At 36.3% G+C, this 13,220-nt stretch overlaps 2 protein-coding genes across 2 annotated transcripts in view; both read right to left on the bottom strand.

Moving 5' to 3' along the window:
- Positions 1 to 24: 24 nt before the first annotated feature.
- Positions 25 to 3,198, bottom strand: LOC115758527 (glutactin). Its single transcript, XM_030699218.1, has 2 exons — positions 2,010 to 3,198; positions 25 to 1,824 (listed from the first exon to the last, which is right to left on the bottom strand). Exons 1-2 carry the CDS (start codon positions 3,193 to 3,195, stop codon positions 329 to 331), a joined length of 2,682 nt encoding a protein of 893 aa, XP_030555078.1. The 5' UTR covers positions 3,196 to 3,198; the 3' UTR covers positions 25 to 328.
- A 7,264-nt stretch (positions 3,199 to 10,462) lies between these two features.
- Positions 10,463 to 13,220, bottom strand: part of LOC115758984 (semaphorin-1A) — a 176,419-nt gene continuing 173,661 nt past the window's right edge. Inside the window, 2 exon segments of the mRNA XM_030699787.1 lie at positions 10,463 to 11,885; positions 12,855 to 12,927. Of these exon segments, the coding sequence (XP_030555647.1) occupies positions 10,978 to 11,885; positions 12,855 to 12,927 (981 nt within the window). The 3' untranslated portion in view covers positions 10,463 to 10,977.

The raw sequence follows: 13,220 nt of genomic DNA, 5'->3' as shown, positions 1-13,220 counted from the left end.
TTATGTAGAGCTTTGAAAAAAAGTTTGATGCAAATCGGACTTAAGACTTAAAGCTTAGCCCAAAAAATCATTATTCCGCATTTTTCTTCGAGGAAGCTTTGGTTTGGTAAAAAGTGCGAAACACGTCTCAAATGATTTGTCATATAGATCCTTGGAAATGAATTTAAGGGTGAAACGTCACCCGCCAAATTTTTTACCTCCACTTTCATCAAGGTTGTTGTTTCTATCAACGTTCGAATTTATAAATTTGAAAAAGAGAAAAATGTTTATTAAAGAAATTACACTAGGTCCAATATTGCGGTAGACTATTAAGTATTGTTGATAATTTCTAAAACCTTAGACGTTGATGTCTGCGCATAAGCTTAAGTCGTTGTGGATTTTCGTTTGGCTGTGCATAGGGATCATTTGCGAGTGGATTTTCAGCTGATGCGTCCTGCTCGGTACCTGCAAAAGTCTGCCCTTGTGCCCATTGCGTGTAAGCTTTGACATAATCATTATAGGTGGGATAGTCGCTTAGATCTGGCTGTCCTTGGTCTTGGTGTTCTCGTTCTAGCTGTTCTCGTTGCTGCTGTTCTCGTTCTCGTTGCTCTCTTGACTCTTGCTCAAGCTCCTCCTGTGATCGCTGATCATGCTCTCGCTCTTGCTGCTGAAGTTGCTGTTCTGTTGGCTCTGGCATTTCATGTAATCGTTGGTCTCGCTCTTGTTGTTCTCGCTTTTGTTGCTCGAGTTGCTGCTGCTCTCGTTCCTGTAGTTGCCTCATTTCTTGCTCACGCACCATCTGATCTCGTTCTTCCTGTTCGCGCTGCTCCAACAGCTGTCTTGCTTCATCCTCGCGACGTTGCTGCGCTCGTTGCCTTTGATCGCGCTCAAGCTGTTCTCGCTGCTGTGGCTCTCGTTGCATTTCCGCTTCTCGTTGTTGTTGTTCACGTTTACGTTCCTCTTCCTCACGCATCAGTTCCTCGTGCTGTTGTTGTTCCTGTTCCTGTTGCTCACGAAGCTTTAGGTCTCGTTCTTGCTGTTCTTGCAATAGTCGTTGCCTGCGCAGTTCCTGATCCCTAGCATAATAATCATTATAGACTGGGGGTCGCCTGTACTCTGGCTGCTGTGGTTGTCTATAACCTTGCCCTGGGAAATTCAAATACGGCCGCCTTGTTGTTGTCGTCGTCGTAGTCGTAGTCGTTGCTGAGGCGCCTGAAGTAGTATTGGTGGTATTAAAATATTGGGCGTACAAATTAGGCACGTTGATGCCTTCGCCAAAGTGCTGGTCCAGCTCCAAAATGCTTTGTCTTGAATTGGTAAAACGTAGAAAAGGACCATACTCTGAAGTCGCCTTTGGCCACACGTTTGAATTTTGATTTGGTATGCCGCTGTGTGCAAAGTTAACCCACATTGCAACCAGGGCACGGGCCAGAGACTTATCCTCGGGATTCAAATTTCTAGCCTCTTCCGGATAGGGGAACAAATAAACACTGTCATCACTGAGCGAGGCGTCCACTCCGAAGGGCAGGGGACTGTTCAGATGCCCAAAGCGATGATGCTCACCGCGGTAGTCAAAGGTGTACAGATATGCGGGGCTCTTCTTGTGGGACAAGCGAATCGAATAAATAACTGGCGCTCGATACAATATAAGATTGCTGAGTTCTAGCAATCCCTGGGTGACGCTGCGAGCATTGACAAACCGCACCTGTTCTGGCGTAAAAATCTCCCGAATTGCCCAATCATGCCATATTTTGTGGTCCTGAGGTGGTGCTGTATGCCGCAGCACTACCTTTATGTAATCACTGACGTTATGGGACTGCAAACCTTGTATCTGGTCGTAGAATCCTGTTGAGACAAAATTTTTTGTTAGATTTTACATTAATTTTAATTAGAACAAATTTGTAAAAATTTTGCATCGGTTCATAGAAAAAAACATTTCACCATCAAAAGCATTTTTTGAAAATTTAAAATGCCGCTGAAAATATCCTTTTTATATCCCGAAGCGCTTAAACATAAACTAAACTACTCACGTGACAAAATAAAGGCGCTTGCGTCCTTGGTGGCACCGACAATTAAGGGTTTTGTCTTGTTGTTGATACTGTTGCTGGCGATCAGAGCAGCTGGATGCTCCGGCAGATAGCCTAGGCGATCGCCCACCACCAGCTTGAAGCCGCCCAGGGCGCTAAGACCGCGCGGCTCATTTTGTTGGAGCAGCTGCTCAAAGATACTCACCAGCTGGGAGGTGCGCAGTCGTCGCAGGCATTCGTATAGCGGTCCTAGATTGCGGCCGGCGCTGGGGCAGCGGGCCAGCTGGGCAAAGGTGTCCAGAGTCTCGAGCGGCCTTTCATCGATCAAGTAGGGGTTCAAGGCAGTGCCTGACTGCAGGATGAGCTGCTGGAATAGATGCTGCGTCTGTGGGCTCAGGCTAAGCGCATGGGCCAGCGTGGCGCCGCCTGCTTGTCCGACCAGCGTAACCTGGCTTGGGGTACCTCCAAAATATCGGACGTTGCGTTGCACCCATTCGAGTGCCTGCTGCAGGTCCGACAAGGCTACATTTCCGGGCAGTTCATCGCTGAGGGCACTAAGAAAACCGAAAGGCGCCAGGCGATAGTTTATGGAGACAAGAACCACATCGTGTTCCAGCACATAGTCGGGCTGACCCTCCTCGGCGCCACCGTCGAACAGCATCTCGCCATGTACAAAGACCAGGACGGGCAGGTCGTGAGCTCCGGCGGGCGCGTAAATATTAAGAGTAAGGCAATCGTCTACGTCCTCGCCGCGCGCTTCCGCCACCTGCAAGCGCTGCACCTCCGGAAACTGGGCACAATTGGCCCTTGATTGGGTTGCATTGATGCGCGCCTGGAAAGGCACCGCTCTGGCCGGCTGGAACCGTCCCAGACCACCGTTTACTTGAGCGTAGCGTACGCCCAGATACGCATCTATGGGCCGGTTCTTAATCACTTTGTAGCCGCGCAGGCCGAACAGCTCACCAACGCCTGGCACATGCAGACCGCCGCTGGGCGGTGGCGGGGGCGTGTTAACAGCAGGCGCCTGCCATGGAGCGGCCTTTAAGTGCTGTGGCGTAAAGACGCCAGCCAGCCAAGCCGCCCTCTCGCTATCCTCATGCACCTCATCAAACTGGGCATGGCACACGCCCAACACTAGCAGCAGCAGCAGCTGCCAGAGGAGGCAGCTTTTCCCAGTAGGCAGCTGCATGTTGTGGACTGCCTGGTGTCTAAATTAAAACTGATTTTGGAATAATGGCAGAGACTAGGAAATCAAAAGTTCAAACTTAATCGCGAGTTACGCGACTCATCAATACACACACAGACACACACACATACACACATGTATAGAGAGATACAAATAGAGGAATAGTAGCTCTAAGTAGTTCTAGTTCTTGTTCTCGATGTCGCCAGTTTTAATCTTGTCTCGATGACAGTTTTGTTGCGGCAGTGCGCCAGATTCGCCGGTCCGCTGTCCGCTGTCCGTTGTCCGTTGTCCGTTGTCCGGTGTCCATTGGCGTCGTTGGGCCTATCTTGAAACAGTGCGTCTAAGGCGGCTACAGTTGATGTGGGGTTATCGGCAGTAACTATGCGATTGCCACTTTCTGGTGCTCATCTATACAAATGTTTTTAATTCATTGAAGACTATTAGAACAATGGCAATTTCATTATTTACTATAAGCATGTAAATGGGATCAAATTAGGTTTACTTTGATTTAACTATATAATCCAATCAAACACATTATGCTGATGTTTTACCTGAGATACATTATATCTTTTAGTATAACTTGAAAACAAATTCTATGCACTGCGCTAGCTGTACTTCATTTCAATACTTACGCAAATGTGAGATATATCATGTATCGAAGAATCTGTTCTGTCAAAGAGTATAGTTCAAAAACATTCAGCGAAGGGCATGCAAATAATTGACGAAATCGTTTTTGGTTTCATAATATAATATTCTCTATATTTTCATTTAATAATCGTTTTCGGTTCATTTTTCATTTTGTTGTTTCAGTATGTTTCTATAATAATATTTTATAATTAAGAATCGTCATTTCATCTAAATATTTCAGTTATAATAGTACAATATAATAATTTGTAATAATATTTTTGTTAAATTGGGTTGTGTTGCTTTTGAATTTAACACTTGAATGCGCTGTTCTCGTTTTCTTTCTTTTTCAATTAATTGTAAATGTTTCAATTATTTTTAATCGTACCTCGTTGAAGTCGGACATTCGTTCTGATACCCATCCTCTTTTATATTCATGCCGATTTGATTATTTCATCAAATCTCTTTCTTCTTGACATTTGTTAGTTTGGGTCAGATTGCATTAGGTTTGAGATTAAACTTGAAGAATTACTCTTCTTCAAATATGTATGGATGTATTTATGTAGGCAAGCGTACATATATACATATGTACGAGTATGTATTTAAATCAGAGGACTAGGAAAGCTAAAAGCAATTTTATGTAGTATGTATGTATATATCTGTTTGTGTGTATATATATAAATGTTTTGTATGTATTTAGGTATTTGCTTTATAGATCTTGTATATGCCTTACGGGCGCGCAGACGGTAGCTGAAATGAAGTCATCCAAATAATATCCAATCAAATAAAATTGAATTCAAATTTTTCAAATTTCAACTGCATTACGTATATAAGGATACAAAATTTTCTTGATTTATCTTCGCCATTTTCTAAACCTTAAATGCATTTTCTTTCACTGAGTTTCAGTGTTTTAAATGACGAAACTTGTGCGTAAATATTTTGATATACATATACATATATAAATATAATTCATTACAGTTTAAATCGTTTAAAGAAATCGTCAATAAACAAATGCTGAAGTTCCATTGTTTTGTAATTGGATAGATCTACAAAAGTGATAAATATTCATTTTGCTGACTCAACACTTAAATGCCATACGTTTAGGAACTTCTCAACAAATAATTGAATTTTAACAAATAATTACATTAGCTTCTTACAATAGAGATTGATATATATATATATATATATATATATATATATAAATATATCGAACTAAATTATATTAAAATAACGAAACTGGGATCGTGAAATTTTTTCAAAACTGAGAATTAGCCGTTTGCATTTTTCAAATATACCTCGTATTAATAAATGTTTTATTTATTTATTTTTTTTTTATTTGTAGCTCAGTCTTTTACTAACGTTTGTTTTTTATTTATATTTTATTTAATAATTTTTTAGAAATTGTTCTGAAAAGTATTTGTTTTCTTTTTGATATATCTTCTGAAGCGTTTGGTTGAACTAAGAAGAGTGCTGCTCAATATTTTTGGCGGGCTCGATGTGATCAAAATGAAAACTTTAGTGGTTTTCCAATTGTAAAAACTTGGACAAATTAAATATCAGTATTACAATTGTACTCGATTCTCGATTCGCAAATTGTGAGCCCATTGGAAAGCCATCTTCATGCTGACAATATAAGTGGCCTTCCTTAACAAACCTTCTATGCGATACATATTTATATATATTAGTCTGTAGCAGTTGGTTATGTAAATACAACGCAAAAAGAGGGTCTTGAGAAAGTAATCATGAGTTTGTTGTGTGTAGCTCTATAGTTGCTTGGAAGTACCGTTCTGTGAGTCAATCTACGTTTCGTAATTTATTTGATTAAATATGTATTCATGTATACTATTTATACTCGTATGCATTATAGCTTACTCATTTCTTTTTTGTTTTATTTTCGTTTTTTATTTTTTGGTTTGCGCTACATATTCAACAATTTCAATTTAAATTCAAATTCAATTTCAAATTTAAATGTATCTTACATATTTGTAAACGCCAAAGAATGCATAACGTACTTTAATTTTTCATAATGCCTCAGATCTTACAACTTTACAATTGCAATGGAACTGTGGAACTGTTGGCGTGTGTGTGTGTGCGTGTTTGTTTATTTACTTTGGGATTGTGTGGGTGTTTGTGTGTGTTTTGGCCAAAATATATAGAGAAAATCGATTTTGTGTTGTGTTTTTCTTCGAATGAAAGGTTATTTATTTGATCATTTTCAATGTATTGTTTGTCAAGTATTTACAAAGTCTCATATATGCATGTATATGGTGTGTATTTATATACTTTAGATTTGTTGCGTTATAAAATCTTAACATAATTATATAAATTGATTTCTCGCAAGTGTTTAAGTAAAATGCATCGATTACGTTGCAAGTTAATAGCAGGCTACTTACAAATTAAAAAACCAAACGCTTCGTGTCGCATCTACACGCAGACACGTAGACCAGCAGCAAAAACCGAACTGGAACCGGAAGCTGAACCGGAACAGGAACGGGAATGGGAAGCATATCCCATCTCAACTCTGGGAAGCAGAATCCCATATCCCATCTCAACTCAATTGCAGCTCCAGTTCGGTAAACTCTATTTTAAAACGATTAGGCATTTCAATCTACAATAGTTCGCTTTCATGCTCATAAATAATATAGTAAATTTAATGCTTAAGCCTAATTAGTAGTTAATTCTTGCATGATTTCGTTATGTTTATCATTATGTAATGCCTTTTAATAATATACTATAAGTTATCCTTTATATATATATATATTTATATATATACATATGCATATATAAATACATATATATACAAATACATATATTTTTTTATATGTGTTATTTTATGTAAGAAGCACTTGAATATATATCGTTTTATTGATAAATGAAAACTTGATTTTGTGTGTTTGTGTGTGTGATTGGTTTTAATAATATTCTTCATTCATCATTGCTCACTAATTTGTTAATGCCGACCTTTATAGTATTTGTTGATGTTGCCAAATTGCAATATATGCTCGCTACAAATCTTTCGTACATACATAGCAAATTATCATTTTTATCTTATCTGGAGAAAGTTAAAAATCTTGTCATTTAGCTTATGCTTATCATTAAAGTATGCATAATCATCGTTATCATCATCAATCATTATTATTAAATATTATAATTATCGTTTGCTGCGTTCCTAAAAATTGCTGAGTTGTGTTTGTTTTTCATTTCAACTTCCGATTTTTTGTTTTTTGGTAACGTTTATCTTTATGTTAATGATTAGTACTTCATGGCATTTGTCTCACAAGTTTTGCATATGCAGAAAGGTTTCAGAAATTAATATTTGTCACTAGTAAAATACTTGTTATCCTCGAATTTGTATTTGGTTTTTCTTTTCTTTTTTTTTTTCTTTTTTAAAAGCATTTCCAGACAATTTGTCTGCTAAAGTATTTGTTAATTGTAAGTGTGTATGCATGTACTTATAGGTAGTTATATGCATCACCTATGAGTGTATAATTAATAATTTTTGTTGCTGTTCGTTCTTCTTCTCATTCTTGCTGTTCTGCAGGCATACTCTGTAAAACCTTTTTAATTGTAGCTTGAATCTAAATTGCAATACTTGCCATAATATATCAAGTATATCTATTTCGTATGGTATGTAAATGTAAAGTGTATAAAAGTTAATGATCTGATTTAATTTATAAGTATATGTACTTGTATGTAGTATTTACTCGTATGCAATGCTATAAATGTAGTTCTAGATTTTAGTAGAGTCCGCTAGTTAATTATATTCTACGTTTCCTCCAATTCTATACTCTTGTTCCTTCACTTTTTCTTTGTTGTTGCTCTTGTAGTTTTAGTTGCTGTTGTATGCTAAGTATGTGTCAATTGTAATTTAGTTTGTAATTTCTCTTTATACTTATTTAGTATGTTACGTGTTTGTATTGCTTTTGATGTATTCGACACTTGATTTGATATATTGATTCAAACCAAACATAAAACCTACAATTGTTTTAAACCAAAGTGAAAAATTGAACTAAATGGTAATTATGTACATGCATTTTTGTATAATTTTTTATTGTTATCAAATAATTATAATCAAGTCATATAAAAATTTAATTTATAAATTGTTGTATGTACACTAACAAAGTAATATGCTGAAACTTATTCAAATTATAAATGCAGTCAAGTAATATTAATAACTTAATATGTGTCTTTGGCTATTTAAATGCAATTAGTTTTAGTGCATCAATTGCGCCAAATAAATAAATACAGCTAATTGTTTATAAGAAAACAAAATATGTGTTCATTTCTTTCAGAATTACATGCATATTTTACTGTTTATTCTAGGATAACTTGGGTTTTTGTTTTTCCATTCTTTATACATTTGCTTTGATTTAGATATTACTACGCTTTCATTTCGTTTTCTTATATGCAATACAGAACGTAAAGTTATTTTGTTGAATTCGTTTTCTTTAAGCTTTATACAAAATATGTTTTCTCATTTAATTGGCTTATCCTATGAAAGAGAAATGTGTTTCCCTTAGCAACGCCCTACTCTTGAATATTTGCAAAAATTTCGATTGTATATTCTATTTATTATACTCGTAAGTCTCTATAGCTAATGTTACGTTATGCTTTTCACTATCTTTTGATCGATCACTTTATTGGAAATTGTATGTTTATGTTGAACAAAAACGAAATATAATGAAATTCACTGATATCTCTGGGAATTGGTTAAGCTATGAGTCCATTAAAAAGATTACTAATTTTTTTATACACTAAAGAATTTCCTCACTGTGAAACAAGACATTTCTCATTTTTGCTCAAGATTGCTTTTGTGGTAATTGGGCTTGAATTGAACAAAATTCGTGCTGTATACTCAAAATTAACTGAATTTTTTCTGATATTTGAAAACAAATCCAAAGCAAGTAAAGAGAACACAAAAACATCCATGTTTATGAATGCTCGCTAGTAAATTTGATATTAATCGCGTCTACTCGTACTCCTTTTCTATTTATGGCACATATCGCACATATGTACAGTTATACATTTCAATAATGGTATTGCGTATAATGCTATACATTTTATACAAATGTTTATATAGTATATCAATTGGTTATAAGCATTATTGTACTTGTATGCAATTGAAGGAGTGAAGTACACGTAAAAGCATAAGGCTGCAAATCAAATTGACCGTGGTTCATCTATTACACAGTTCGAATATGTGTGGGACAAACAAAGAAGGTTTCAAAGCAGAAGTGACCCATTTCTCTGTCTAGGTATTCGGTTCGCTATTAAATAGTAGGTATCGAGTGTTTAGAAAGTCTACTGTTAGGCTTATATGTAGGTTGAATAGAGTTAAAAGCAACGTTCCGTAGTATGTAATGAAATGTAAGCTGTTGGCAGTTCCTTTAAAGCTTATCATATGTAAAGTAAAATGCACAATTCAGTTTCTATGTACATAGATTGTAATCGTTATCGTAATCGTAATCGTAATCGGGTATCGATAAACAAACATGACCAAGCAAAACAGGAGCAACATTTTTGATTAAATATTTGTATGTATGCATTTGTGTAAGTATGTACTAAGTTTGTTGTGTTCATTACGAGTATACCTTATATAGTAAAAACTAATTTGTTTTTATTTTCTCTCTTTTCTTACTATTTTGGTATTTTACTTATTTATAAATCAGTAATAAGCGTTTCGTTTTTTTGTTTTAATTTGTTTTGTTTTTTTTTTTTTATTGTATTTTTTTAACTTTTGTTTTTTGTATATTTTTACTATTTTTTTTTTCAGTTTGTTTGTTGTTGTTTTAAATGCAAAAAATTGTATGTAATGTATAATATTTTGTTATATATAATGTGGGTGATTTTTTTGTTAAATACACAACTTCTCTTGTCTTTAATATTATTTACAAATTGCATTGGAAATCCCTAACTTTGCTCGTTACTACAAATTTACATGTTTACTAATTTACGAGTATTTTTCATGCAATATATGCCATCTGCCATTTGTCAGTGTGTGTGTGTGTGGGTGTATTAATTAACAATAATTTTACTTCTCTTCATAGTTCTTGAGTTTTTGTTCACAACAAAGTTCTGTTGATGCCTACTCACACTTATGAATAATCGTATAATTAGCAGCTCTCAGTATATGTGTGTATATTTATTATGTATATAACTATTTATAAATCTTGTGTATAATTCTCATTGTTTTTTTTTATTTTGTTGCTGCTGCTTGTGTAGATATATCATAAATCTTTAATAATTTCAAAAATGCAAACTATTCACTTTATTGCGACTAAGTTTAGTTGGGTGTAAACGTTTATACCCACTATGCTATAAGTATGTCCTTAGATTCATACATATGCGTTAGCAAACAGAAAGAAATTGTAATTGTCACTGTATCTTATGCCAACAAGCCATTTGGAGAAATCTTAGCTAAGTCAGCCCAGTTCAATAAGTAAGCTATTTCATTTTATTTGCCCCGAGGGTTGTCCTTAAAAGCCTTCATGAAATTCCATTCAACAATTTATGGTATATCTAATTTATGATTGAAGGCAAATATATAGTTTTTGGAAATATAAGTCAAGAACAATAACTTTATCTTTAGGGAAACACAATTATTGGTCTTAATTACATGAGGAAATAAAATAAATCGTTTTAATGTTTAACAATTTTGTTTGTTGCAAAGAGTTCAAACTGAATATTTGATGTATTTATTTGTAATTCAAATACAATATAAATATATTATTAAAAGGTTTATAATATCGTTTCTTTGTATTCCAATACCCTAAGATTTTCAAGACAACCCTCATCTATATAACTGCTTTTACACTTTGATCGATTGAGTTCACTATTTTCAATATATGAATGCCTCTGCACTTTGTAATATTTATGTAAAGTCGCATCTAAAATTGGCAAAAATTATATAAGTATATATAAACTCCAAACATTCTACGTGACTGTGTGTGGGGCCTGCCAATGTATAGTGTGTAAGTGTTTATCGCAGGCTAATTTAATTTACAGAAAATACAAATTTCACATACTACCGATACGATTTGTGAGCTATATAGGCAGGTATATATATATCTTTATATATATAAATATGTTAAGATTGCTACAAGTGCAGTTAGGAGTTTAGGGGTTGGACTGGCAAATGTGAATCGATTAAAGGGTCAGCCGCTAATACATTTCATTCTCATCCCAATCGACGGACTGCAGGACGAGCTTATCTAACTCCTTGGAGTCGCCGTTGCTGCTGTTGCGCCGCCGACGCTTGCGCTGCAGATGCGCCCACTTTCGGTTCAGCTGGGCCATTTGCGGCGTCGCGAACATTGCGGCAGCAGCGGCGCTCAGCTTTGTGGGCGTTATGGCATTGGACTTGGGCGTGCCGGGACTCATGCTGAACAGCTCGCGATTGCCGAAACGAAATCTACGCGGCGGCGGCAACGGTGGCGCATGGTTGGAGTTGGAGGCGGCACCCGCAGCAGCTACTGCCAGCTGCGGTGTGTCGTAGGGCGGCGGCGGCGTAATCATGGCCAATGATGATGTGTCTACATCGGCGTCGTCCAAGTCATCATTGTCGTCTTCGTCGTCGTCGTAGTGTTGCATTTGGAATGTGGCATCGGAGTGGGCATGCCGAAAGAGTGCGGGTCGCGCCTCGTACAGCTCGTACGAGGGCGAGCGCGGCATGAGCATGAAATGGGCGGTCTGCGGATCTGTGGGTGACTGCGGCTGTATGGGCGTTACGGGCATAGACTTGGCTAGCTGCTTGCTGTTGGCCAGCACTTGCTCGTGCGGTTGCTGCTGCTCTTGTGCTTGGTGCATTGGTTGTGTAGGCGTGGGCGTAGGCGTGGGCGTGGGCAACGCCTGGATGAGTGGCATCGATTTGGTGTTACATATCAATCAATCACGGTAAATGTAGCTGCAGTTCTTGGGGCTCTCTTGCGGACTGGGACTGCTTGATGGCGGAGCTGGACTTGAACTGCTGTTCGACATTACGGGCGATGAGCCGGAGCTGGAGTGCGGCTGCTGTTGTTGTTGTTGCTGCTGCTGTTGCTGCTGTGGGCTATTTGAACGGTGCTGAGTTACTGGAATATCGAAACGGAATAACACAAACAGCGGGTCAATTGAGTTCAGTTGCCAGGTGTTGAGAGCACTTATGCAAAGTTATGCAAAGACACGACACACATGACACACACGCACACACGCACGCGCACACGCACGTACTCAAATACATGTTGCAACAACACAAATAGAGCTGGATTCACATCTAATACGTATACATAAATCCATACATACATATTTAATATTACTATGTATACTGCATTCGTTTGTTTTTCTGTTTTCAAATCTATTTTAAATAAGTTTTACACAACATTGAGTCCGTTGCAACATGCATAAATATACAGACACGCACATACACACACATATCAAATACAAAATAAATATATAAGTAAATAAATATTAAAAAGGAAATTAATAAAAATGTATTTATTTTAGGTTTCAAAATTAATTTTTAGATGGAATTATTTCTTTTAAGTTTATTTTCTTATTTGGAATTGTGAAAAGATTGTGGAATACAAAATTATGTCGGAATATTTAGTATATTATGAATTAAAAGACAAAAAGATAAAAATAAACATTTTATTTTTGATCAAGTTTGATTTTAAACTTTATAAATTTCTAAACACTCGAGTCAATTGAAAAATTTAATAAAATGTGTCCCAACAAATAAAACTATTTTTAAATAAATATATAATATATTCTCAAAGTAATGTATTCCAATTTGTATACCAACTAAAAATAAACACGATTTGGTTTACTTTGATCGAATAAATATCAAATACATAGAGAAAGAGGGCAAACACATAGAGAGAGAGAGAGAGACAAAGAGAGAAAGAGACACAGAGAGACTTTGAGAACGTGGGGTATCAGTTCAATTGAAATTTTAATAAATTGGATTGGTTTTGTGTGTATATGCGTGTTTGTATGTGTCTTTTACAATTAACAAATATCAACTAAAGACTCAAATCAATGAATGGAACAGAAAAACTTACCAATACCATGACGGGGCGGCTGTCTTCTTGCTCGACCAAGACTTCTGTTTCGTGTGTTTGTGTTGTTTACAGCCTAGGATTGGTGATATAATTTTTTTATATTTTCTTTTCTTTTCTTTTAAATTCTATTGTTTATAAACGAAAACTGCAAAGACTTTACTGTACTTGTATATTTAGTGAAATATCAAATTCTTTAAAACTAAAAAAAATGTCTTTCAATTAAATTTGGCTCTGATTGGGTTAACAAAAAAAAAACAAAAGTAACAGCTTTTAAGAACGGAATCAAACTACTTGGATCGAGCATTTCAGGTCCAATATTCAGTTCTTTTATCGGCTCAGCCCAGCTCTGTATTAGCGTGGGCGGCA

Source organism: Drosophila novamexicana, unplaced genomic scaffold (genome assembly GCF_003285875.2).
Source record: "Drosophila novamexicana strain 15010-1031.04,08,12 unplaced genomic scaffold, DnovRS2.1 tig00000193-arrow-pilon, whole genome shotgun sequence".
NCBI lineage: Eukaryota > Metazoa > Arthropoda > Insecta > Diptera > Drosophilidae > Drosophila > Drosophila novamexicana.
Note: the sequence above shows the minus strand (reverse complement) of the source record. Positions and strands in the feature narration are given on the sequence as shown.